The 26,532-nt window shown below is 44.2% G+C and overlaps 1 protein-coding gene and 1 pseudogene across 1 annotated transcript; one reads left to right on the top strand and one right to left on the bottom strand.

Moving 5' to 3' along the window:
- Positions 1-11,822: 11,822 nt before the first annotated feature.
- Positions 11,823-12,937, top strand: LOC119271969 (dof zinc finger protein DOF3.1-like). The gene has a single exon (XM_037553592.1). It carries the CDS (start codon positions 11,823-11,825, stop codon positions 12,519-12,521), a length of 699 nt encoding a protein of 232 aa, XP_037409489.1. The 3' UTR covers positions 12,522-12,937.
- A 5,090-nt stretch (positions 12,938-18,027) lies between these two features.
- On the bottom strand, positions 18,028-21,449 carry LOC119271249 (annotated as a pseudogene).
- Positions 21,450-26,532: the final 5,083 nt, after the last annotated feature.

The raw sequence follows: 26,532 nt of genomic DNA, 5'->3' as shown, positions 1-26,532 counted from the left end.
TCGTATTCATCACCTAGTAGGATTATGAGTAGTAACCGAGTAGGTTAGCTAGCCAATCTTGTTACTATATATATGTTTGTATAGCCCCTTGTAAACACAACCAGAAAAAGTAATACAAAGTTATGACAGGCTCGACACGGGCCTATAGCCATCCAAATCGAGTCAAAGTATTCACGTACGTTTGCTAGTGCGGAATTGATCAAAGTAGAGATCGATCGCGTGATTGTATACGTACTGCGTTGGTGTCCCGGACGGCTAAAAGTACTAGTCCATCACGTCCAGGAAAGATCGATCAAGGACAAGGCTAGCTTTGTACTGCGGTTCCACTCGGCGTAACGTAAATCGTCGAGTTCGTCAGCGAGCTTCGATCGTCGTCAGTCGTCTTCAGTCGTCGGAAAGCACTCGATGGCGTGGACTGGTCCAACATTGAATTGGAAGAAGTGTCACTTTATGGTTAATGAAGGTATTGTCTTGGGGCATAAAATTTCTGAATGAGGTATTGAAGTTGACAAAGCTAAAGTTGATGCTATTGAAAAGATGCCGTGTCCCAAGGACATCAAAGGTATAAGAAGTTTCCTTGGTCATGCCGGTTTTTATAGGAGGTTCATTAAGGACTTCTCAAAAAAAATCTGGCCTCTGACTAACCTATTATAAAAAGATATTCCTTTTGTCTTTGATGATGATTGTGTAGAAGCATTTAAAATACTTAAGATAGCCTTGATTTCTGCACCTATTGTTCAGCCACCTGATTGGAATTTACCCTTTGAAATCATGTGTGATGCTAGTGACTATGTTGTAGATGTTTTTCTAGGACAAAGAGTTGATAAAAAATTAAATGTTATTCAATATGCTAGTAAAACTCTAGACAATGCCCAGAGAAATTATGCCACTACTGAAAAGGAATTCTTAGTAGTTGTATTTGCTTGTGATAAGTTCAGACCTTATATTGTTGATTCTAAAGTAACTATTCACACTGATCTTGCTGCTATTAAATATCTTATGGAAAAGAAAGATGCTAAACCTAGACTTATTAGATGGGTTCTCCTACTACAAGAATTTGATTTGCATATTATTGATAGAAAGGGAGCTGAGAACCCCATTGCAGACAACTTGTCTAGGTTAGAGAATGTTCTTGATGACCCACTACCTATTGATGATAGCTTTCCTGATGAACAATTAGCTGTCATAAATGCTTCTTGTACTGCTCCATGGTATGCTGATTATGCTAATTACATTGTTGCTAAATTTATACCACCTAGTTTCACATACCAGCAAAAGAAAAGGTTCTTCTATGATTTAAGGCATTACTTCTAGGATGACCCACATCTTTATAAAGAAGGAGTAGATGGTGTTATTAGACGTTGTGTACCTGAGCATGAACAAGAACAGATCCTACGCAAATGTCACTCCGAGGCTTAAGGAGGACACCACGCTGGAGACAGAACTGCACACAGGGTATTGCAATCCGGGTTTTATTGGCCTACTCTCTTCAAGGATGCCCGTAAGTTTGACTTATCTTGTGATGAATGTCAAATAATTGGTAATATTAGTAGACATCAAGAAATGCCTATGAATTATTCACTTGTTATCGAACCATTTGATGTTTGGGGCTTTGATTATATGGGACCATTTCCTTCCTCTAATGGATACACACATATTTTAGTTGATGTTGATTACGTTACTAAGTGGGTAGAAGCTATTCCAACTAGTAGTGCTGATCATAACACCTCTATTAAGATGATTAAAGAAGTTATTTTTCCGAGGTTTGGAGTCCCTAGATACTTAATGACTGATGGTGGTTCACATTTTATTCATGGTGCCTTTCGTAAAATGATTGCTAAGTATGATCTTAATCATAGAATTGCATCTCCTTATGACCCAAAGTCTAGTGGCCAAGTGGAATTAAGTAATAGAGAACTTAAATTAATTTTGCAAAAGACTGTTAATAGATCTAGAAAGAATTGGTCCAAAAAACTTGATGATGCATTATGGTCTTATAGAACTGCATACAAAAATCCTATGGGTATATCTCCGTATAAAATGGTTTATGAAAAAGCATGTCACTTACCTCTTGAATTAGAACATAAAGCATATTGGGCTATTAAAGAGCTCAATTATGATTTCAAACTTGCCGGTGAGAAGAGGCTTTTTGACATTAGCTCACTTGATGAATGGAGAACCCAAGCCTATGAAAATGCCAAGTTGTTTAAAAAAAAGTTAAAATATGGCATGATAAAAGGATACAAAAACGTGAGTTCAATGTAGGTGATTATGTATTGTTATACAACTCTTATTTAAGATTTTTTGCAGGCAAACTTCTCTCTAAATGGGAAGGTCCTTACGTCATCGAGGAGGTCTATCTGGTGCCATAAAAATCAACAACTTCGAAGGCACAAATCCGAGGGTGGTAAACGGTCAAAGAATCAAACATTATATCTCAGGTAATCCCATAAATGTTGAAACTAATGTTATTGAAACCGTAACCCCGGAGGAATACATAAGGGACACTTTCTGGAATGTTTTAGACTCCGAAAAGGAATAGATACCTGGTATGGTAAGTAAACTGACTCCAAAATAGTTCTAATGGCAATTTTTCTTCGTTTTGGAATATTTAAGAAAATAGGAAAATGAGAAGCGGACCGGAAAGGACACGAGGTTTCCACGAGGGTGGAGGGCGCGCCCTACCCCCCTGGGTGTGCCCCCTGCCTCGTGGGCACCTCGTGTGCTCTCCGGACTCCGTTTTCTTGCATGATACTTCTTTTGGTCGGTAAGAATTCGTTATATAATCTCCCGAAGGTTTTGACCACTGTATCACGCAGAAATCTCCTGTTCTTGTTCAAGCTGTTTCTGCTGCAGATTAGATCAATATGTCATCCCAAGATTCGGAGGGATAAACCTATGTGGCCGACTACCTTGCAGATCATAAGGTCTACGGGGACTTGGAGCATTGTGGTTGGACCACGAAGGAAGAAGAAGACTATGAGCCTAAGAGAAAGGAGGAGACGAGCTCAGATGAAGATGAAGTCCCATTACCTCAACCTGGGGACATGCATGTGGAGTTCAAAAAGTCAAGCCTCCCCAATAGAGCAAAGAAACCTAAGATCGAGTTTATCCCTTTTTGTCTCTTGCAGGAGAACAAACAAGAACTATGCAAAAAGGTACTAAGCCTTGAGCGGGAGATCGAGGACCTAAAGGAGCAGAATTCTGTCCTCAAGCGCAAATTAAGGAAGAAGCGCACATCATCACCAACACCTTCTTCACCAACAAAGAAGAACTGAGCATCGGGTATGGGCACTCCCCTTGGCAACCTCCAAGCTTGGGGGAGTGCCCCAGTATCGTATCACCATCACTTTTATCTTTACTGCTTTTCTTAGTTCGATCCTTTTGGTAATATCTTGATCCAATAGAATAAAGTTTTAGTATGATCTAGTTTTGAGTTTTGCTTTATGACCTTCCTATGTAATCGAGTCCGTGAGCTATATATAGTAAAGATTAGTGTTGAGTCAAGGGCTTGATTATTTTGCTATGATGTTGAGGGAATAAAATAAAAGAGAAGAAATAAAGAGATCATATGGATCGTATGGAGAGTAATGAGCTCACATATAAAGAGTATGATGAATAAAAGTTGTTGAAAGTTGACAAACATAGTTTTGGTCATCGTTGCAATTAATAGGAAGTAATAAAGAAAGAGAGGTTCACATATAAATATACTATCTTGGACATCTTTTATAATTGTGAGCACTCATTAAAGTATGATATGCTAAAGAGTTGACATTGGATAAGGAAGACAACGTAATGGGTTATGTTTTCTTACATATGAGATAAATTATACTGTCATGGATCATCCAACATGTTGGGCTTGCCTTTCCCTCTCATGCTAGCCAATTTCTTTGCACCAAGTAGAGATACTACTTGTGCTTCCAAATATCCTTAAACCCAGTTTTGCCATGATAGTCCATCATATCTACCTATGGATTGAATAAGATCCTTCAAATAAGTTGGCATCGTTGCAAGCAATAAAAATTGCTCTCTAAATATGTATGACTTATTAGTGTGGAGAAAATAAGCTTTATACGCTTTTGTGATGTGGAAGAAATAAAAGCGACGGACTGCATAATAAAGGTCCATATCACAAGTGGCAATATAAAGTGACATTTTTTCGCATTAAGATTTCGTGCATCCAACCATAAAATCACATGACAACCTCTACTTCCCTCTGCGAAGGGCCTATCTTTTATTCTTGTCTTATACTTCATGCAAAGAGTCATGGTGATCTTCACCTTTCCTTTTTACATTTTATCCTTTGGCAAGCACAATGTGTTGGAAGGATCCTGATATATATATGTCTAATTGGGTGTGGGTTTTCATGAACTATTATTGTTGACATTACCCTTGAGGTAAAACATTGGGAGGCAAAACTGTAAGCTCCTGTCTTTCTCTGTGTCCGATTAAAACTTCATAACCATAAATAGAGTGTTAGCAATCGTGAAAGATTAAAAGATGGTTGAGTATGTGGACTTGCTGAGAAGCTCTTATATTGGTTCTTTCCTTTGTTATGATAAATTACAATTGCTTCAATGACTGAGATTATAGTTTGTTAGTTTTCAAAGAAGTTTCTGATTCATACTTGAGTATGTGATTGAATTGTTACTTTAGCATAAGAGATATATATGTTTCTGTTCTAAGAATGATCATGATGCCCTCATGTCCATATTTTATTTTATCGACACCTCTATCTCTAAACATGTGGACATATTTTTCGATTTCGGCTTTCGCTTGAGGACAAGCGAGGTCTAAACTTGGGGGAGTTGATACGTCCATTTTGCATCACACTTTTATATCGATATTTATTGCATTATGGGCTGTTATTACACATTATGTCACAATACTTATGTCTATTCTCTCTTATTTTACAAGGTTTTCATGAAGAGGGGGAATGCCGGCAGCTGGAATTCTGGGCTGGAAAAGGAGCAAATATTAGAGACCTATTCTGCACAGCTCCAAAAGTCCTGAAACTTCACGGAAGTTATTTTTGGAATTAATAAAAAATACTGGAGAAAGAATACACCATAGGGGGCCCACACCCTGGCCACAAGGGTAGGGGCGCGCCCTACCCCCCTGGGCGCGCCCCCTGCCTTGTGGGCCCCCTGGTGGCCCTCCGATGCCCATCTTCTACTATATGAAGTCTTTCGTCGAGAAAAAAATCATAAGCAAGCTTTCGGGAAGAAACTCCGCCGCCACGAGGCGGAACCTTGGCGGAACCAATCTAGGGCTCCGGCAGAGCTGTTCTGCCGGGGAAACTTCCCTCCTGGAGGGGGAAATCATCACCATCGTCATCACCAACGATCCTCTCATCGGGAGGGGGTCAATCTCCATCAACATCTTCACCAGCACCATCTCATCTCAAACCCTAGTTCATCTCTTGTATCCAATCTTTGTATCCAAACCTCAGATTGGTACCTGTGGGTTGCTAGTAGTGTTGATTACTCCTTGTAGTTGATGCTAGTTGGTTTACTTGGTGGAAGATCATATGTTCCGATCCATTATGCATATTAATACCCCTCTGATTATGAACATGAATATGCTTTGTGAGTAGTTACGTTTGTTCCTGAGGACATGGGAGAAGTCTTGTTATAAGTAGTCATGTGAATTTGGTATTCGTTCGATATTTTGATGAGATGTATGTTGTCATCCCTCTAGTGGTGTCATGTGAACATTGACTGCATGACACTTCACCATTGTTTGGGCCTAGAGGGAGGCATTGGGAAGTAATAAGTAGATGATGGGTTGCTAGAGTGACAGAAGCTTAAACCCTAGTTTATACGTTGCTTCGTAAGGGGCTGATTTGGATCCATCTGTTTCATGCTATGGTTAGGTTTACCTTAATACTTTTGTTGTAGTTGTGGATGCTTGCAATAGGGGTTAATCATAAGTGGGATGCTTGTCCAAGTAAGGGCAGTACCCAAGCACAGTCCACCCACATATCGAATTATCAAAGTACCGAACGCGAATCATATGAACGTGATGAAAACTAGCTTGACGATAATTCCCATGTGTCCTCGGGAGCGCTTTCCTTCATATAAGAGTTTGTCTAGGCTTGTCCTTTGCTACAAAAAGGATTGGGCCATCTTGTTGCACCTTATTTACTTGCATTACTTGTTACTCGCTACAAATTACCTTATCACAAAACTATCTGTTACCGATAATTTCAGTGCTTGCAGAGAATACCTTACTGAAAACTGCTTATCATTTCCTTCTGGTCCTTGTTGGGTTCGACACTCTTATTGAAAAGGCTACGATAGACCCCCTACACTTGTGGGTCATCACTCATTTGTGATGTCAGTGAGGCGATCAAACGTCAGCTGAACATTCTCATTGTCATTTCTCTTGAAGCGGTTGAAGAGGTTGCGAAGAATACTGATCCTTGAGTCTCTCTGGGTTGAGACGCCTTCGTTGACCTTGGAGAGCCAGTCCCAGACTAGCTTCGCAATTTCCAGAGCACTCACACGACCATATTGTCCTTTGGTCAAATGACCACATATGTTGTTCTTGGCAGTAGAATCCAGTTGAATGAACTTCTTGACATCAGCAGAGGTGACACCTTCACCGGCCTTGGGAATGTCGTTCTTGACGACATACCAAAAATCGACATTAATGGCTTCAAGATGCATGCACATCTTATTCTTCTAGTAGGGGTGATCAGTGCCATCGAGGACAGGGCACGCAGCGAAGACTTTGATTATCCCTGCAGTCGACATAGCTAAAACTCCAGGTGGTTAAGCCGAATCACACAGAACAAGGGAGCACCTTGCTCTGATACCAATTGAAAGTGCTAGTTATCGAGTAGAGAGGGGGTGAATAGGCGATTTTTATGAAAGTATTCAAAACACGGGGGCTTTGAAGACAAACAGTAGAAATGAACCTGTTGATATGCAGCGGAAGGTAGACTACACTAGACAAGCCATAGTCCAGTAAGCAATGAAGTGAAAGCACGAAGACTATCAACGGCTAGGTAGTATGGATCAGGATGGAAGATAGTATGAAGCCAAACAACAACAGTCTTCACACAGTGAAGTCAATCATATCGTGCAAGCATGCAATGACTTCATGAAGACAAACAATAAGTAAAGAGAGGTAGAGGATAGAACCAGTTGCTTGGCGAGGACAAGGATTTGGTGGACCAGTTCCAGTTGCTGTGACAACTGTACGTCTGGTTAGGGAGGCTGAGATTCAACTTAAAAGACCGCGTCTTCACCTTATTCCCCTTGAGCTAAGGACACACAATCCTCGCCCAATCACTCTGGTAAGTCTTCAAGGGAGACTTCCAAACCTTCACAGACTTCGTTCACCGGTGATCCACAATGACTCTTGGATGCTCAAAATGCGACGCCTAACCAGTTGGAGGATTCACAATCCTCAAGTGTAACAAGTCTTCAGATCACGCAGACAGAAAGACTTCAGTGATGCCTAACACTCTTTGGCTCTGGGTGCTTAGGGCTTTGTCCTCGCAAGGATTTCTATCTCAAAGGCTTCGGAGATGGGTTGCTCTCAAACGACAAAAGTCGTGCACTAACTCTGAGCAGCCACCAATTTATGGTGTAGGGGGTGGGCTATTTATAGCTAGGAGGCAACCTGACCTGATTTGTCCGAAATGACCCTGGGTCACTAAGGAACTGACACGTGTCCAACGGTCAGATTTCAAACACACGCGGCAGCTTGACTTGGGCTACAAGTAAAGCTGACTTATCCAGCTCTGGATAAGATTTGCTCTCATTGTCTTCGCTCGAAGACATAGGATTTGGTTGAGCATCGCCGAAGTCACTCTGACTTTGTTCACTTGGACCCCACTTAACAGTATGGTGATTTCTATGACTCAACAAAGAAAAAAAAGGAAACTACATAACAACTATGTCTTCACAATCCATATTCTTCATGCGATGTCTTCTCATGTCATAGTCTTCAATGTGAATCTCTTCACAGACCACCATTGTCTTCAATGTCTTCACACATTTTTAAGGGTCATCTCTGGTAGGTAAACCAAATCAATGAGGGACTACTACCTGTGTTATCCTGCAATTCTCACAAACACATTAGTCCCTCAACCAAGTTTGTCGTCAATACTTCAAAACCAACTAGGGATGACACTAGATGCACTTACAAGCCCACAACAACTTGCTGTGGGTGAAACTATGACTAGTTGACGCCCACGGGCATCAATTAGGGTTTGCCAAGCGAGATGGTACTCCATCTCATCGTAGGTTCTTTTTTAAATACAATATAAGCGAAGCAAAATCACTAATTGAGATGTACTCCTTCCAAAGATCATTGTGCTCTTATGTGCGCCATTCGTCGCAACCTGTGAGTTTTCCCTTATTCGTAGATCCGTTTATTTGAAATGGTTTATCTTTTAAACCGTGTGTCCAAATCTCGAATGTTTGCACCATTGGATTCCTCGTGTCGAGATTTTTAGAACTACATCCATATTGATAGGTATTTATGAAACATTTTCTTGAAAAAAATTGGACAAAAAAACCATGTGTATCGTGGAAGAAAAGAAAGAAAACACATTTTTTTATTTTACGGTTGTGCTCTGGCAGAAGCAAATCCTTTTATGAGAGGTCCTACTTGACTAATTAAAGCTAGACCTACTTCCTCTAATCCTCATAATTAGAAGCCCGATGCGGTTCTAATCTCCTCCCTCTAATTCTACGGCGACTATTAGCTCTGGACGGCGAAGCGCTACCGAATCGTGAAGACCGTATGCTTGCAACCAAGTAGAGAGGTCGTGCCGTCGGTCTTCCGTTCGAGAGATTGCAAGTACGATCTACATTGACTCGTGTATTTCCGCTGCACTCCGGAGTTGGTAACAATCGTTAATCCAAACCCTGTACAAATCTTCATATTGTTCCTGGGTGATCGTTGGTCGATTTTTTTTTCTACTATGTTTCCGAATAGTACAGGCTACCGAATATGATGATTCGATCTAGCGTGTAGATCTTGACCAGGCCAAGGTGACCAGTTGAGTCAGTGGCGCCTAAGACGAGCATTTGACCCAACACGAAGGTCGTGCCCGGAATTGATCTGTGCGCTGGTCTGAACTCCCATCGAGCCGCGACGTTCACCTAATAAGACCTGCATGGGCCACCACTGTTGGAGCAGGATCTGGCAGATCTGTCGATAGGGTATCCTAGATAGACAACTTAGTTGGATGGTAATAGGTGCATGTTCAAGTTCACGCTCTCAAGGAAGATATAAATACCCTACTCTCGCTCCTGTATATTGTGTTGGGGTATGTATAAATTACAGATCAATACCAAGGAACCGTGTGTTGTCCTATCGACTGTCTGACCCCTAACTTATGTATCATACCGAGGTTCCTACTGTTACAAGTTCTAGTCGGCTATGTCGGTGGAAGTAGAGTCCTTCACGGTTCTGGTATCTTCGGATTGTACATCAAGTCTTTCGCAGTATTCGTAGATATCACGAGGCTGGGAAACCGACATGGTGAGGGACCCCTCAGCCGAGACACCATCAAGGATGCTCCGACGTGCAACTATATACCGCCGACAGGCATAACTACAACACGAGGTACTACTTTGCTGATGATATCTACTCCCTCCGTTCCTAAATATAAGTATTTTTAGATATTGCAATATGAATTACATGCGGAGCAAAATAAGTGAATCTACACTCTAAAATATAGTTCATACTGAAATCTCTAAAAAGACTTGCATTCAGGAACGAAGGGAGTATCCTCTATCAGCGATGTTTGCGAAAACTATATCCGATCCTCGCGGTAGAAAATAATGTCGCTTTGCACAAATGCGAGAAGGTGCTAGTAATAATGCGAAGAGGGCATTAGAAATGTTTCAAACTCTCATCGAAATAAAAAAAGTTTCAAACTCGTTGGGTATGATATTTGAAAGATGGACCGGCGCAGTACAGAGCGCGTAGGTTTGCCCGGTCGTCGGTCGATTCCAGATGCTCCGAGAGGCACCCAACCAAAGGGGAGGGGGAGGGGGCCGTTCGTGGTGGCTGCTTCTGGTCCCGCCCCGGCCTCCTGCGGCGGTGGCGGGCAGGCGGTGGTAGCGGTACCGCACTGGAGTTGCACGCAAGGGGACAAACAGTGCATGCTGCGCCCGGTCCGCTGCAATTGCCCAGTCCAAAACAAACCCCGCCTCCGCCTGACACCTCTGCACTGCGCGCAGACCGCCCAGCTGCTGCCCGTCCTGCACTGACGCCTGCTCCCTACGTAACCCGTAACCCGGTTGGCTCTGCCCAGGGTCCCCACGCTGTCAGCCAGCGGCGCCGGACGGTGCCCTCTGGGGATGGGCTGTGGCTGCTGGGTCTTGCTTGCGCCTGCGCTGCCGGCCTGCCGCTGCACGCGACACGCCTCCGTCTCCCTCCCCCGATCCGACTCGAGATTTGACCATCCGTTGGCGTGTCGACGGGACCGATCACCACTTCAATCCATCTACCTGCGTGCATGCAGGTTTTGCGCCGAGGAGGCAATGGCAATGACCCGTCGGTGCACAGGGCCCGCCCGTCTCAGAGTGTCGAACACGCCTGCAGCAGCTATCAACATGTAGCCCACCGTTTCAAGCGTAGGCTAGGGTGTCTCCTCATGCATCTCAACGGAACCGCTCGCCGGGGAAGATCATCGACGGTGTGAAAAGAATAGGTACCACTCGAGGAGTAGAGTCGAGTAGTTCGGTGCTCATCGCGACTTTTCAGGGGCCTAAAACCGATCCTAGACTGATGTGTGGAAATAATAATGAGACCCTATGCCTGGCTTGTTGATGATGGCAAAACATGAGCAGGATTGGTCTCCAAGGCCTCCAGCAGTTTCGCAGCGTGTGACTCACCTGACCTGACCGGCTTGACGCAGACCGTTGCACCACTCCTGGTAGTCAATAGAGCTAGCGCTGCCACTGCCCAGCTAGGAGTAGCCTCGATCAAGCCGCCGTGTGCCGATCAACATCGGTCTGGATTCGTCGCTCCGGGACGCTGCAACGAAAGTTCACCAACAGTCAAGAGGAAGAAACTTGCCATGCGAACTCTAAAAAAAAGAAACTTGCCATGCACTTGTGCATTGATCCATGTGCAGTTCTACGAGAAACAAAACGGAATGGGGTTAAAAATAGTATAATTACTATACAAAAAGAGCAGCCAGATGTTTCGTGTTTGTGCTACTCACAATCATTGTTACAATCTACAGGATGTAAATAATGCTCAACGTACGAGCTGCTCGGCAATGCCCGGTCCCCAGAGCCAGGCCGAACCACGCAGAGGAGAGGATAGAGATTAGAGAGAGATGAACAGGAGAGGGAATCAAACGGTGCAGGGGGAGTCAGACAGATAGGTCAGGGCTGCAGCAAGATGCCCAGCCGCATGCAGGATGCCACCTCTCGTCTTTGACTGGAGTGTCTGGGATGCTGAGCTCCGGCGGTCGGCACGGCAGGGCGAGCAACGGATCGCCCGTCCGGGACAAACCACAGCCTTTTCGCTCGCCGCCGCTGCGCCCTTGTCCGTTTCCCCAGAATAGAAGTCTCAGACCCCCACTCCTGTTCAAACTGCCCCTCCGCCTGTCAGCTTGCTCTGCCAACCCACCAGAGATGCTGCTGCTTCCCGTCGTACTCCCACTGTCGTCCTGCACCGCCACCCCACCACTTCCATTGTCTTCTTCCTGCACCCCCCGCTACATATTGGCTCACCGTCCCGCGCCATCTTCTTGCAATCTCAGTTACCGGCAAGTGAGAGCTCGATCGGTCGTCCGGCTTAGGTTGTTCAGGTTTCTTGGAGCGATGGTTCGTATTACGGCCATGGACCAGCTGGAGGCGGAGGAGGTGGTGGTCAGGGCGCCGGCGGCGTCCGGCGGGGTGAGGAGGGCCGGGGAGCCGGAGAGGCTGGCGCAGTGCCCCTGCCCGCGCTGCGAGTCCACCGACACCAAGTTCTGCTACTACAACAACTACAACCTCTCGCAGCCGCGCCACTTCTGCAGGGGCTGCCGCCGCTACTGGACGCGCGGGGGCGCGCTCCGCAACGTGCCCGTCGGCGGCGGCACGCGCAAGCCCAACGGCAGCCCCGCCGCCGTCCGCCGCAAGCGCCCCTCCCACTCCCACTCCCACTCCCACCACGCCGTCCCCGCCGCCGCCGCCTCTCAGGCCGCGCCGGTCGTCCCGCTCTCGGTCTCCGCGCCCGCGCCGCTCCCGCTGCCGCTGCTCCAGCCGCAGCCGCAGCCGCAGCCGCAGCAGTACGAGCTGACCTTCCTGCCGGCGTCCCTTTCGGCGGTGGACCCCGACCGCCGCCTGCTCGACCTCGGCGGCAGCTTCAGCTCCCTGCTCGCGCCGCCCGCGCCGCTGCTGCCCAACTTCGCCACCAGCTTCGTGTTCGGCGGCGCCGGCGCGGGGATGGCAATGGCCCACGCTCACGTCCCTGCTCTGCCGCAGCCGGCGCCGGTGGCATCCCAGGCGCTGCCGGAGAGCTTCTGGGGCATGGGGTGGCCGGACCTGTCCATCTAGAGTCTCCATCAACCTCCCCACCGGCCGGCGCGCGCATCGCCAAGATCATGGATGACGGCGGCCAAGCTCTAATCGATCTAGCATTTTCTTTCGTTGACGGTAGCTTGTTAATTAGTGTTACTTCTGCATCCATCCATCCATCCTCCATGGTTATCTTTTTGAGAGCTTTCGAAGCGATCTTGATCAATCCGTCAGAGCTAGCGATGAGTATTTTGTTAGTTAGGTTCGTTCAGGAGAAATGGTGCGGTTATGAGAGTCGATCTGAGGATGGTGGTGAAGATACTCATGTTAATCCGTGTGTTTTGTACTGTGTCCGCGACTGCATGCATGGTCTGCAGTCTGCTGATGGTGCCAAGCGTAGAACTGAAACTGGAACTGATGGAACGATCGACGATGGTAGCTTATTGATGTTGAAAATGCAAGTCTTGTTTCCTTTGATTTCACTAGTTGAATGCCCTTCATTATAGCACTTCATTATTGTCTCCATTTCTTTGTCGATGCGATTTTGGAGCTCCGGATTGACCATTTGCTCAAGATTTTCCACCGGTTCAAAGTTGGATTAACGTTCTTTTGGGATCAATGGCACGACGTACAGTGTCTATTTTGGTATTGGTTTCTTTTGGCCATTCTTCCCCTTATCTGTGCACAAAAGGAAATTGAGGCACCAGATCTATGAGGATTGAGGGCCATGAGACCATCTTTTTTTTAGGGGATGAGACCATTTATTAGTTAGTGCTTGACTGTTCGTACTTCCTTGAAGCCCACTGGGCTTGGAGTCCATGGGCTATGACCCCGAGTGGACAGGGGGGCTGGTGTCTACTTCTTCTCCCTTTCTTCTTCTTTTGATGGGTTTTCCCCGAAAATCCTTTTTCTAAGCTCGGGCAATAAAAAATTTAAAACAAATACTAGAAAAATTCAAAAAAAATCCACTTTTTTCCGTGGTAGACAATTTGGCGCGTGATGTCCGACCCAATTTTCATATGATTTGGACAACTGAGGCAACTCTCGAAAAAAAAGACAAATTCGGGGTCTCTAAAATAGTTTACTGTTCATGTACTGTTTTGACTCAATTTGTCTTTTTTGTTGAGAGTTATTCAGATGTCCAAATGAGCTAAAATTAGACCGAACCTCACGCAATAAATTGTCTATCATGGGAAAAAATTAGAATTTTTGAATTTTCTAGTATTTTTTTCAATTTTTTTCTGATTGGGTGTAGATGAGCCTGGGCACCGAATCACTGCACTCGGTTTTCCCTTCCTTTTCTTGAAAGGGATCATCACCATAGACCCTCAAGCTTAGGGAAACTCCAATGCCGTGTATCAAGAAGCCCCTAAATATTCCTACAACATGGTTCATACACTACATCCGCGGACCGGTCCGTACGTTTGAAATCTCGCAAACCATAAACAATCTCGTGGAAGGTTTGGAGGAGTGCAAACATGTCAGACTCCAACATACCTGGCCCTCCACAAACCCTTCTCCTGGGGCCCTTACCCTCAACCTTTGCTCTATATCCACACCAATCAAGACCGCAGTCGCCGCTATACCACTCTATCTGCCGCCTAATTCTTCTTGGACCTCCGTTGTTGCACCCTACAATTTGGATGTGATCCATGATCACAATGTCGCTACTTCATTGGTGGTACACCATTTCAAACATCATAACAAAGTATCGCGGTTTGCACAAGTGGAAAAAAGATGGCCACCGGGCGCATCAATCATGGAGATCATAAGTTTTGCCTCTTGTTGCTTAATGTTGACCAACTCATGGATTCACTGAATGTTGCAACTTGATGATCACGTCATTGTATATCCCGGCCGTGATGCCGCGTTGTACCAAAGGATGGAGGGCAATCCCTTCACATTGATACAAATCCCTTCACATTGATGCATTGTTGAATGAAGCTCAAGGGGCACAACATCTGGATGAACAACACGTGTCGAGGAAGAAGTTCAAGCTCGAGGAGAGAAAGCTTGAGATGAAGGCTAATGTTGCACATGTGTAGGGGGTCAATTGTACATCTATTTGATAAGTAAGAGTATCGATCCCATGAGGAGCTGAAGAAAATGGTAAGTGCAAAAACAGCCAGGTTTCACTACAAGTACTAAAAGATGTAACCATGTCTTCTCTTGTGGTGGTAATGGAGCAATGAAACATGATTAACAATAAAAAGTAAAAAAAGTGTTGTAGGTGACCCAATCCATAATAATGCTAAGGACAAAATGGTTGTGTTACTTATGATGATCAAACATTCTTAAGGATGGAGGGGCAAATTAGGCCAGAAAAACCTTCGGGGGAAGAACTAGGTTTCGGCTTCGTAGTGGCGACAGAAAAAATGAATGAAGAATGCATATAGCTAAATCACATCGAGAGATACCCTAAAAGGCTTGGGGGTTACCAAGGGTGCATGTAGGCCCCCGGCACCCCTGTAGGTGTGCTGGCATGGTTGTCACCTAGGAACCCTAGGGCCCACCTAGCTGCCTCTTTTGCCTCTTGGCCTCTTCTGGTCCCAAACTCCGTAAGCTTTTTTTTTGGAGCTCTGACATCGTACTTTCTTCACAAAGGTCCAAATTCCATCCTGAAAGCAGCTCACAGAATTAAACCTTCAATTCTCTACATAATAAGATAAACCACAATTAAATTTATGCAGAGATGACTAAATTGACATAAAATTAGAATATTTATACCCTAAACTATGATGCAAAATGCACGTATAAAATGAAATTTTCAATGAATTTAAAGAACTTGTTGAAAATTTGGTGCTTTTATTAGGATTTAAATGTATGGCTAAAGTGCTATCAATCGATGATTCACAGTGAAGCTGCATGATGGCACTTTGTTTAGTTTCACTTTTTCTATTGGAAAAGAAGCATACATGTGATGCATAGGGTTGGATGGCCACCCCTATCTAGTGTCCATGGACATTTATTGTGTCTGTTTTGATGAACCAGGTTGGAGTTGGCCTTAGCACTCAACATCAAACACAACGAAAATGATTTTATATAGGTTTTATTCTAATGTTGAACAACTTTACCTGTGATCTTCCGGCATGGATTTTGGCCCGATGACCTCCGCCTAATGCATCCTTGCTACTCTTTCCTGCCTAAGTTGACCAAGGTAGGGAGGGCGGCCAAACCGCAAGAGGGTCAGATTAGATCGGTGAGGAGTTCTTACTCCAAAAGATAGGGGGATAAGGGCAAGAAAGGGCATGTTGACGTCAAAAACTTTCTTGGGAAATTGAAGCTGAAGGATTCGAAATTGAACGATTTGTTCTTGTCAAAAGCCAATGTAGATTATAAGTACATTAAAAGGAGCACGAAACACAGTCCAGATCTAGCCCTACTGGATCTACGACTCAGATCAAATCACTAACCTGACATGTGGGTTCTGGCCCACCGGTTAGTTTAAACGAAACTGTATGGTTTCTAACCTTACAAAGGGAAGACAGTGATGCTTGACTAGAGGTTTGTTGGATTCTCACCGTGGGGTCGGGCTAGAGGTCAATTTTCGCGACGTCTTATTAAAGTAGGGTGTGCTAGAGGTTGCGCATGACTGTTGGCTAACACGAAGGCAGCATCCAAGTCCGTGACATGCTAATGCTAGAGAATATTAGGTCATAGGGGCCTAGGGACACTAGGGACACTAGGATTCGAAGGAATTATTTGAGCAAGATTTAAATCAAATCAAGTTTGACTTGATTTGTAATATTTTGAACATAACTAGGTAGGTTTGTTGCTCTCAAGAGTTTGGAAACACCAACAAAAGGTCAATATGGTTTTCTAGAATTTTTGCCAAAACTAAAACTATTTTTTTAGAAAAGAGTCTAATTTTAAAATGCAGAAAAGAAATACTCACATCGCCTCCAGAATTATTTTGGTTCTGCCGTTGTAAACCCAAATTTGTATTTTTTACATAAGATTTAGCATTTCTAGTTATACCCTTGTTTTATTTTAGGGTTTGAGTGCTAAAAACAATTTGAGCCAGCCCTGCCCCGCAAATAATTCTTGAAAATTTATTTTAGGGTTCAGGCTGACTTCAAGTATTTTTAGGAACGTTTTATTTCATATATTTAGTTCATCAGGTATTTCTTGTCGAAAAATGCGTTGTTAACGCAAAAATAACCAAAGAAGACCCAGATCGAAATAAAAAATCAATGTTGAATCTCACATACCAAGTTTTACCATGAATATAACATAGATGACAGCCACACACCTAAATCTGAGATCTTACAATATATGTATATGTATACTTTAAGGCTTTGTTCCAAAATTTTCAAAATTGGAATATATATATATAAACATATAATCTAAAGCATGAGTTGGTCTATTTTAGAATAATAATAATTCTCTCAATGGATGGTGAAAAATACAAAAAATGTAACCGTACAAATATACTAGGGCCTTAAAGATAACAACCCAGTTATCCTTTGCCATCCTTTTCCTCGTCTTTGTTCAAGCTCTGATTGAAACTTCATTTGGTGTCTGACATACCTAGCATACTGGTCGACTCAGAAGTCACACGGCTCATGAACATGAATTTCTTGGTCTCAAAGGTTTGGAAATGGCAAGAAATGGCTAATACAATTTTCTAGTATTTCTACAAAAACCAGGACTTAATTTTAGCAATTTACATGCTAAAGTCTAATTTTTAAAATGGCAGAAAGGAAATACTTCGACCACCTCCAAAAATAAAGTTTTTGGTTGGTGATGTTCTAGGATGTTGTAAGCCCTACAATTCATATTTTAACAGTAATATGTTAAGTGAGTTTTTTGCACTTCTAGTTATACCCATGCTCTAGGGTTGCAGTGGTAAAAACAATTTGAGCAAGCCCTGGCCTAGAAATAATCCAAGAAAAATATATTTTAGGGTTCATGGTGACGTCTACTCCCTCTGTTCCAAATTACTCGTCGCAGAAATGGATGTATCTAAAACTAAAATGCATCTAGATACATCCATACCTGCGACAAGTAATCTGGAATGGAGGGAGTAGCATTTTTGTGAACTTTTATTTCAGTTTTAGTTCCTCAAGTCTTTCTTGAGAAAACGTTAGTTATTAAGGCAAGAAGAATCAAAGAAGATCCAAATAGAAGTGGAAGATCCATGTTGAATTTCACACACCAAGTTTTATCTTGAGTGTACATAGGTGACAGTCACCCCTAAATCTGGGATGTTACAATATATGTATACTTTTTACAAAATAGTTTGGGTACCAAAAACAATTTTTTGAAGAAAAGAAACTGAAGGGCTACCTGGAGGCCGGTCTCCAAACCCACTTCTCGATTAATTGCCGAGGTATTTGGCTATTTTCAATGCATAACTGCTATACAAGTAGGGCTTTAGCTTATGTTCCAAACTTATCAAAACTATAAACATATAATCTAAAGCACTGAGCTGGTTTATTTCACCAAAAATAATAAATTGTCTCAATGAATGGACAAAAATGCAAAAAATTCCAGTAGTAGGGCTTTGAAGACAACAACCCAATTATCCTATGCCATCCTTTTGCTCATCTTGGTTCAAGCTCCGTGATTGAAACTTCATTTGGTGATGCCATACCTGGCATACCGGTCGATTCGGAAGAAGTAGGGCTCATACACATGAGAAATGATGGCTTGGATGGAGACCGGAGAGACACAGTGTTACTGCTAAGCATGAAATTTACAGTGGACATCGTAGGCCTATCTGCTGGGTTATCTTGGACACAGAGCAGGCCGATGTGAAAAAGCTTCACCACCTGGTTTCTTGGGGCATGGCCTCTCAGAGATGAGTCTATGATCTCTGCAGTTGTACCCATGGTCCAGTGTTCCCATACCTGTATCGAATTAGCAGCACTCAATATTTTTACTGAAGTTAATAGTTCAAGACCTGGGTAAGTAGGAAACTCACCAGACTTAAGAGATTGACAGACTCGTCGAAGTTCCAGGAGCAACTGCTTCGTCTTCCTGTCACCACCTCTAACATCAAAACGCCAAAGCTAAACACGTCCGATTTTACAGAAAACTGGCCACGCACCGCATATTCCGGGGCCATGTATCCACTGCAATGAATTAACAGGAGCATAATGTCACTATAGTTGGCACACCGTATGAATATCATCACACCAATCGAACCATACTTACTACGTCCCAACAACTCGGTTTGTCACCTCCCTTGTTTGATCTACTCCAAATAGCCTTGCCAAGCCGAAGTCTGAAATCTTAGGAGTGTAATCGGAGTCTAACAGAACATTGCTCGCTTTGAGGTCCCTGTGGATTATTCTCAGCTGCGAATCCTCATGAAGATATTGTAATCCTCGAGCAATCCCACTTATTATCTTTAATCTCTTTCTCCAGTCTAGCTCCTTACTTCTCTCTGGATCTGGCATTTGAACAGGAGAATCGTGAATCGGTGAGGTTCAGTTTTACAACCAAAATATGCTAATGCTGAAATAATGATTGGAACTATTACCAAAAAGAATAGTGTCAACGCTTTTATTGGGCATGTATTCATACGCAAGCAATTTCTCATGCTCTTGCACGCATACCCCAACAAGCCTGACAAGATTCTTATGTTGAAGCTTGGCGACCAAAATAAGCTCATTCTTGAGCTCTCCTATTCCTTGCGCTGAACTTCTTGAGAGCCTCTTCACCGCTATCTCCCGGCTATCAGGAAAGTTTCCCTGCATAAGTGTAGCCATGATCAGTTGTCGTAGCACAAAAGAGTATGGTAATGAATTGGTATGGGCTGGTACTCCCTCTGTTTCTTTTTAGTTTGCCTATAAAATTTGGTCAAAATCAAACTTTATAAAGTTTGACTAACTTTATAGGAAAAAATATCAATATTCACAATATGAAATCAATAGTATTATATGCATCATGAAATTAACTTTTATGCCATATCACTTTAGTATTGTAGATGTTGTTGTTTTTGATATAAATTTGGTCAAACTTTGTTTAATTTGACTTTGACCCAATTTTATATGCAAAGTAAAAGAAACAGATGGAGTACCTTATAAACTGCACCGAATCCTCTTTCTCCAAGCTTATTCGCCGCGGCAAAGTTATCCGTTGCACGACGTAATGTTGATAGATCGGCGATAAGTGAATCAATGCTTGCAATGTCCTCACTATTAGCCGAATCTGTAAAAAAGCAGGAAGAGAGCCCATAGAGATGCATTACATATAAGCACCATATATATGTTTCAGGACCGATGTTTTCTAATAAGAAGTATATTTTCTTAACAGTTTTGCGAAAGCACATTTAGATATACCCTAAATATTGCACATCTAAGTGACTCAATCAAAAATGTCAAAGAGAAAAGACTCAATTAAACTAGAAAGGAAAAGAAGTGTAAGACAACATACAAGGTGGTTGCTCACTGCTTGCTCGTCTTGTCCTCCTCTTCCTCGAATAACAGAGACAAACAGCAGTGATAGCTAGAATTGCAACAACCAGAGGTAGCGTAATTGCTAGAACAACTACCGTCTTATTTCCCCATTTTCCTGTAGATAGATGCCAGAGTAATTAACGGCTCATCATGTATTCTGAGAAAGATGGCGCTGGTAGCTAATAGTACATTTGCTGTAATCAATTTTGTTCTGTAAATATATGCATATAGAGCTATATTAGAGTAAAAAAGTCCATTCAACATCATGTAGTGCTACTAGTTTCCCATTGGAAATACCTTGCACAATGTTGTGGGAATATTTTGTAACATATTTCAATGTAATTAGTTGTATTAAACATAAATGTTTGAAGTAATAATATAAAAACTAAAACTAAAATTCATATAATTAATTATGATTAATTACTATATCATTGTAAAATGTTTATTAAGTATATATAGCATAATAGAATGAAAACTCTCATGTGTGTTTGCATGTTGAGATGGGATTTTTTTTATACATGTCATGATGAAGTGGTACGCTTGCATGTTAAGAGACATATGATAGTGAGGATGAATCTTTTCTCATGCATATTATGCGATGACGTGGCATGCTTGCATGTTGAGAGAAACAGTTAGCGGGGACTAGCTATTTAAATATTGAAAATATATATAATTCATTGCTTAATGTCAACAGAAAGGTCAGGGTGAACAAGTAGCAAGTCTTCCATGGGGCTCACGCTCACCTCGTCGGGCGAGGGTTGCTGGAGTCGGAGCCGTTGGCCCTACGGCGGGCTCAGGCGCTGGCGCAGCCAGCCGCACCATCACCGGGCCGCGGAGGTAGGTGTATATCTCGTATCTGTAGCTGCACCTGACCCCAAGAAACTTGGCCCCGACGCGGTCCGCGGACCGCGGCATTCCCTTGATGATGCCGGCGAGGCAAACGCGGCATTGCGCAGGCGTGAGGTCCGGCGTGCACTGCGCCCAGCTGTAGACCCTGGGGAACTCGCTGCCGACGTCGAGGTCGGCCTCTCCGGACGCGTACCGCCGCGTAGTCGGCAGTGGCGTCCACGAGCGCGGCCACCCGGCGGTTGAACCGGCTGGGGTCCGACGTGACGTTCTGGCCGTTCATTTGCGTCCTGGACCTGACGTTGTCGACGGAGGAGAGGAAGGGGGTGTTGGAGTAGTAGAGGGTGCATGGATCGTAGTAGATGGCGGCGTCCTTGGCGTAGGCGCACGTGTTCTGCGCGTCGTGGAAGGCCGCGGCGAGGCAGCCGGAGCAGGCCGTGGCGTTGGCGTCGCCGCGGCAGAGCGCGAGCGCCGAGACCTGGTCCGGGACGGCGCCGACGGCGCCTGTCGCGAAGAGGTCCGGGGAGGAGGACGCGTTGTTCGGCAGCGCGGCGGCGAGGATGCCGAGGTTGGCCTGGTACGTGCTGTTGGCCGTGAACTCGCCCGTCGAGCCGCACACTAGCAACGGGTACGCGGCGGCGCACGGCGAAAGCAGCACGAGGGCGAGAGCGAGGGTTACGAGGACGATGTGGCTGTGAGATCCAGCCTCCTCCATTTTTGCTGTGAATGGCAACCTCCTCCATCGTTTTTAAGCAGACGCGAGCGGAGACTGGCTTGACCGCCGGTGAACATGGCAGTGCGAACCGTCGACCTAACCATATCATCAACTTGCCAACTTGCTATATATTGCCAAGCCCCTGGTCCGATGGGCGATCGCACCGGCGGAACGGAGGGGATTCCAGTAACTTCCAGTGGACAGTTGAATGGTCACCGCGTGTGAATGAAGAAGCTAAATGGTCAATTGCACCGGAGATTCATGGACGTGCACCGCGTGTTCATTTCTGTCCACAGAGTTGCAGAATGGAGCCGGCGAACTTCCAACTCGGGTTTCAATGACCCTGCTTGACCGACTGTTCAACACCGTGTCCTTGGACGGGAACGGGACTCGCCGCACGCCAGCGGGAATGACGCACGCGCGGGCTCCTTGCTAACGGCGCCGACGGAGTTGCCCAAGTACTCCCCCGGCAGTGCCACCGGAGCTGCCCGCGGTTGTTGATGGCCGCGCGGAACGCCGTCTCGTGGTCGTGGACCGAGGCCACCGGGCGCGGCCGATGCACCCCTGCGATTATTATGGGCCTGGATCAACCACGTCACGACGGCCGCCAGGAGTGCCTGCGGCAACACTGGCCGTATATTGACCCTTGCCTGAACCTGTGCTCCTTTTTACTCTGCATATTAGAATTCTCTGAAGTCAAACTTTACAAAATTTGACCGTATTTATATAAAAAAATATCAACATCTGACATGCTAAAGTTATACAGTATAAAACTTTAAGTCATGACACATCTATTGATATTGATTTCAGATTGTGAATGTTGGTATTTTTTTCTATAAAGTTGGTCAAACTTTACGAGGCTTGACTTCGGTCAAATCTTATATGCGAACTAAAAAGGACCGGAGGGAGAACTAAAACAGTCACGTAAGAGCATCTCCAACCGACGCGCACTAGCGTGATGCGCTAAAAAAAATTTACAGCATCAAAATAGCGTTTTAAGGCGCGTGGAAGGGTGGTTGCTTTTCAAGGCATTGTAAATTTAGCGCGCCGTTGTAGCGCTTCATCAGGCGTGGTAAAATCCAGCACGCCCGCCTGGCCCGCGCTTGGAGCAGGAGTACAAAATACCCAGCGCGGTAGAGCTGGCGCGCGATGCAGTTTTTCCTAGTGCGCTGACGCTTTCTTACCGCGCACGAGATTATAGCGCGGCTATTGAAGCGCTACTTTCAGTCGTGCGCTATATAGCCGTTTTATCCGGCGCGCGGCTTATTTAGCGCATCTGTTGGAAATGCTCTAAAAGCATCTCTAAATGCAAAATGAGCTCCGCGTCGGTACATCGTTAAACAACGTACAAAGGGTAATATAGACCTTTACAAATCAACCATTCGTTTAAAGAGAACCACGCTAACTAACTAGAACAACTTTGTACCTATTTACTTTTTTTTTCTTTACTTCTTCTTTAGTTTGCGGATGCCCCCGGTTTCGCTTGGCCGGTCGATTGTCGAACTGGTCCTTTTCTAATTTCTAATTTATTTATTTTCTTCTTTTTTATTTCTCATTTTCTAAAAAATCTTGCGCTTTTAATTTTTTTCAAGTTTCAAAAAAAATGTTTTTTATATTGTCAATAAAATAAAAATATTTGCATTTTCAGATATTACCGAAATAAAAAAAAATGCCATCATTCAAAATTGCTCAGGATGTCAAAACACGAACATTTTTTTAAATGAGCGACTAAAATTTTGAACACAATAGTTTTTTGATTTTCTCGAACATTTTTAAGAAAACACTAACAATTTTGGAATTTAAAAAATACGAAGAAATTTTGAAACATATTTTAAAATTTCCCCAGACATTTTTTGTATTTGTGTAGATTTTTGTGAAAACCGGAACATTTTTTAAATTCCGAACAAATTTTGATAACACAGACATGATTTGAAACTCCTCAAAAGTTGTTTGGGTTTTTTGACAATTTTTTGCATTTTCTCGAGTTTTCTCGGTGAATAAAAGGCTGATAAATGGCGGGACGCGTCACAACATGCATAAGATATCGAAGTCATTCAAACCTAGCATGTATGCCTACAATGGGCATATGCCCACCTTCTTACAAAAGTTGGGGTCATTTAAGGGATGCCCAAAAATAAACCATGTTTGACATGAGGTGTCTTGGTAGGCTAGAAGGCTTCGTAGGAGAGCATTTTTTCCGACGTCCGTCAAATGGCCATAATTGTTTTCCATGGCCTTGTCAAGGCACCCGAACACCCTTCGTTAAACATGGTCGTTTTTTTGACATCCTTAAAATGGCCTCAACTTTTACAAGCAGGTGAGCATGCCCATGATAGGCATCCATGCCTGGTTTGAATGACTTTGAACAGTGTATGCAGGTTGTGACACGTCGATCTATCTATCTTTTTTAACCGAGAAAACTTCATAAAATGCAAAACTTGTCGAAAAGTTAAACAACTAGAAATGGTTCCTTGAATTCATCATAAAATCCGTGAAAAAAAGTTGGGGTCATTTAAGGGATGTCGAGAAACAAGGTACTCCCAAACGGACCCTTTCGGCCTACCCGAACACTCTACATTGAACATGGTTTTTCAAGTCTCAAGACAACCACAACTTTAGAAAGCAGGTGGACATGCCCATCTTAGGCATTCATGTCTGATTTGAACGGCTTCTAACATCGTATGCATGTTGCGACATGTCCAGTCATTTATCAGCCCTTTTCACCAGGAAAACTCCTGATAATGCTAAAATTGTCAAAAAAAATCAAACAACTTGGCATGGTGCCTTGAATTGATCATAAAGGCCATGACAAAAAAATTAGGGTCATTTCAAGGATGTCGAGAAACAACGTGCTCTCACACATAGCCTTTTGGTATAGCAAGACACCCTGTGTTAAACATGGTCTGTTTTGAAACATTATTAAAATGACCCCCGACATTTTCAAGCGGGTGAGCATGCCCATGGTAAGAATCCATGCCATGTTTGAACGATTTCCGACAACGTCTGTGACAGCTCCTTTTAGTGATCCGATAAAGGAACAGAAAAGTATCTCGCACCTATTTCCCCAGAGCTGACCTGGATTATCGAACCCACGAGAGAAGGTTCCCTTGAAGCGATGGTCTCTAGCAAGCTTTCATTAAAGGATCAATTCTAGCTTTTGACCAGATCAATCAAGCAAATAGTGATTCAAACACTTGTAATAAAAAGAGGTACGAGTATGAGGTCTTAATACTTACAACCATGCATTTGTGTTGAGACCAGATATGATCTTAATTTATGCGCTTGAAGTTACCCATCAAGATGTGCTTGTTACAAACCAAAGTGGAGGATGACTTGATGGGTGACTTCAAGCGCATAAATTAAGATCATAAATGGGTGACTCCTTATTTCTTCATTTCCACTCCTTTTCATGTTCACACGTAATTTCTTCCCTTTTTAGCCCAATTCCTATGGAAACACATCAAAGAGAGGGTTTGTATAATTATTTGCATTCATTAGTCATTAGTAGCAATATTAGAGCGAATATCTCAATTTTAATAAAATATCTCGGTTTAAACAAATGGTGAATAAGTGTAAAAATATCACTCATCAGTCTGCAAGTTTCGACACGTCCAACCAATATCAGTCTTTATTGACACAGAAAACTCCAAAATGCAAAACTTGTTGAAAACCAAAAGAACTTGGCTTGATGCCTTGAATTTGCCATACAAGCCAATTAAAAAAATTGGGGTCATACGACGGATGTCGAGAAACAACGTGCTCTCAGACAGAGCCTTTTGACCTCTACACAAACATCCTCTGTTGAACATGGTCTTGGACATTCTTGAAATGACCCCAACTTTTGCAAGAGCATGCCCATGGTAGGCATCCATGTCAGGTTTGAATGACTTCTAACACCATATGCAAGGTACGGCACGTTCGGACATTTATTGATTTTTTTACCAAGAAAACTTTAGAAAATACAAAACTTGCGAAAACCCAAGCAGCTTGGCAGGATGCCTTGAATTGGTCATATAAGGCCATGAAAAAATTGAGGCCACTTGACGGATGTCTAAAAAACGTGCTCTCGAACGGAGCCTTCTAACCTACCCACACACCCTATGTTGAACATAGTGTTTTTTTGGACATCCTTGGATAGATGGCCGCGGGCAATCTGGAAGCAGGTCGGCTGCGAACCGAGCCTCGCGCCTGGTCCAGATCTCCTCCAGCAGCTGCATCCGCCTCTCCAAAGTAAGCATTGCATAGGTGGCTAGCAGCGGATGGATTAGAAGTGGCGAGCAGCGGATGGATTAGAAGTGGCGAGCAGCGGAGGTGAGAAAGAGGAAGAAATTGGAGCGGGCTAGGGTTGGTCTGCTGTCATCCGACTTAAATAGCCCAACTTGATAGGCACCATGAATGTGTCCTTACCAACAAACGAAGGAGACGCTCGCGCTGCTTTACGCTATTGACCGTGTGGGCCCTAGCGGTCAGTACTAAGTGGCGGGCGCGTTCGAGTGTCCCCCTATCCGTCTTATATGAGTCGGGTATGGAGTTGTCAGTTAGTCCAGACGTTTGTATCAGATTTGCGAGGTTCGATTGGGTGGCAATTTTGCGTCTGGGCACTGACTAGGCAGCCCACCCAGGCGTTTGGGGACAGCTTTGAGAGCTCCAGTGGTAAATCCTCTGACATACTTATTTCACACCTAGTAGACGTGATTTAGCAAACGTGATAACTATTTCTAAATCGATTGAGCCACAGTCACCCCCAAAAAACCATTCTTGCTAGCAAAACACGCTTTAGAGCATCTCCAACAGCCGCGCTAAACTAGCGCCGCGCCGCAAATTAGGCCGTTTTAGCGCGCGCGCAACGCAGCGGGTCACTCCAGCGGGCGCGCAAAAACGGCGCGCGCACTATAACGGGTTGGGCGCACGGTTGAAAACACTTACCCGCGCGGCGTATTTCGGACGCCAGCTACAGCGCGCGGCACACTCGAGCGCTCGCGCCGCACTCTCTCCTCTCCTCGTCCTACGCTCCGCGCGCGCCAGCGCCGGCGCCCTGCCACCCACCCATGGACGCGCACACCGGCGCCCCGCTCACCCCGCT

This window comes from Triticum dicoccoides, chromosome 3A (assembly GCF_002162155.2).
Source record: "Triticum dicoccoides isolate Atlit2015 ecotype Zavitan chromosome 3A, WEW_v2.0, whole genome shotgun sequence".
Classification (NCBI taxonomy): Eukaryota; Viridiplantae; Streptophyta; class Magnoliopsida; order Poales; family Poaceae; genus Triticum; species Triticum dicoccoides.
This window is presented reverse-complemented; position numbering and strand designations above follow the sequence as displayed.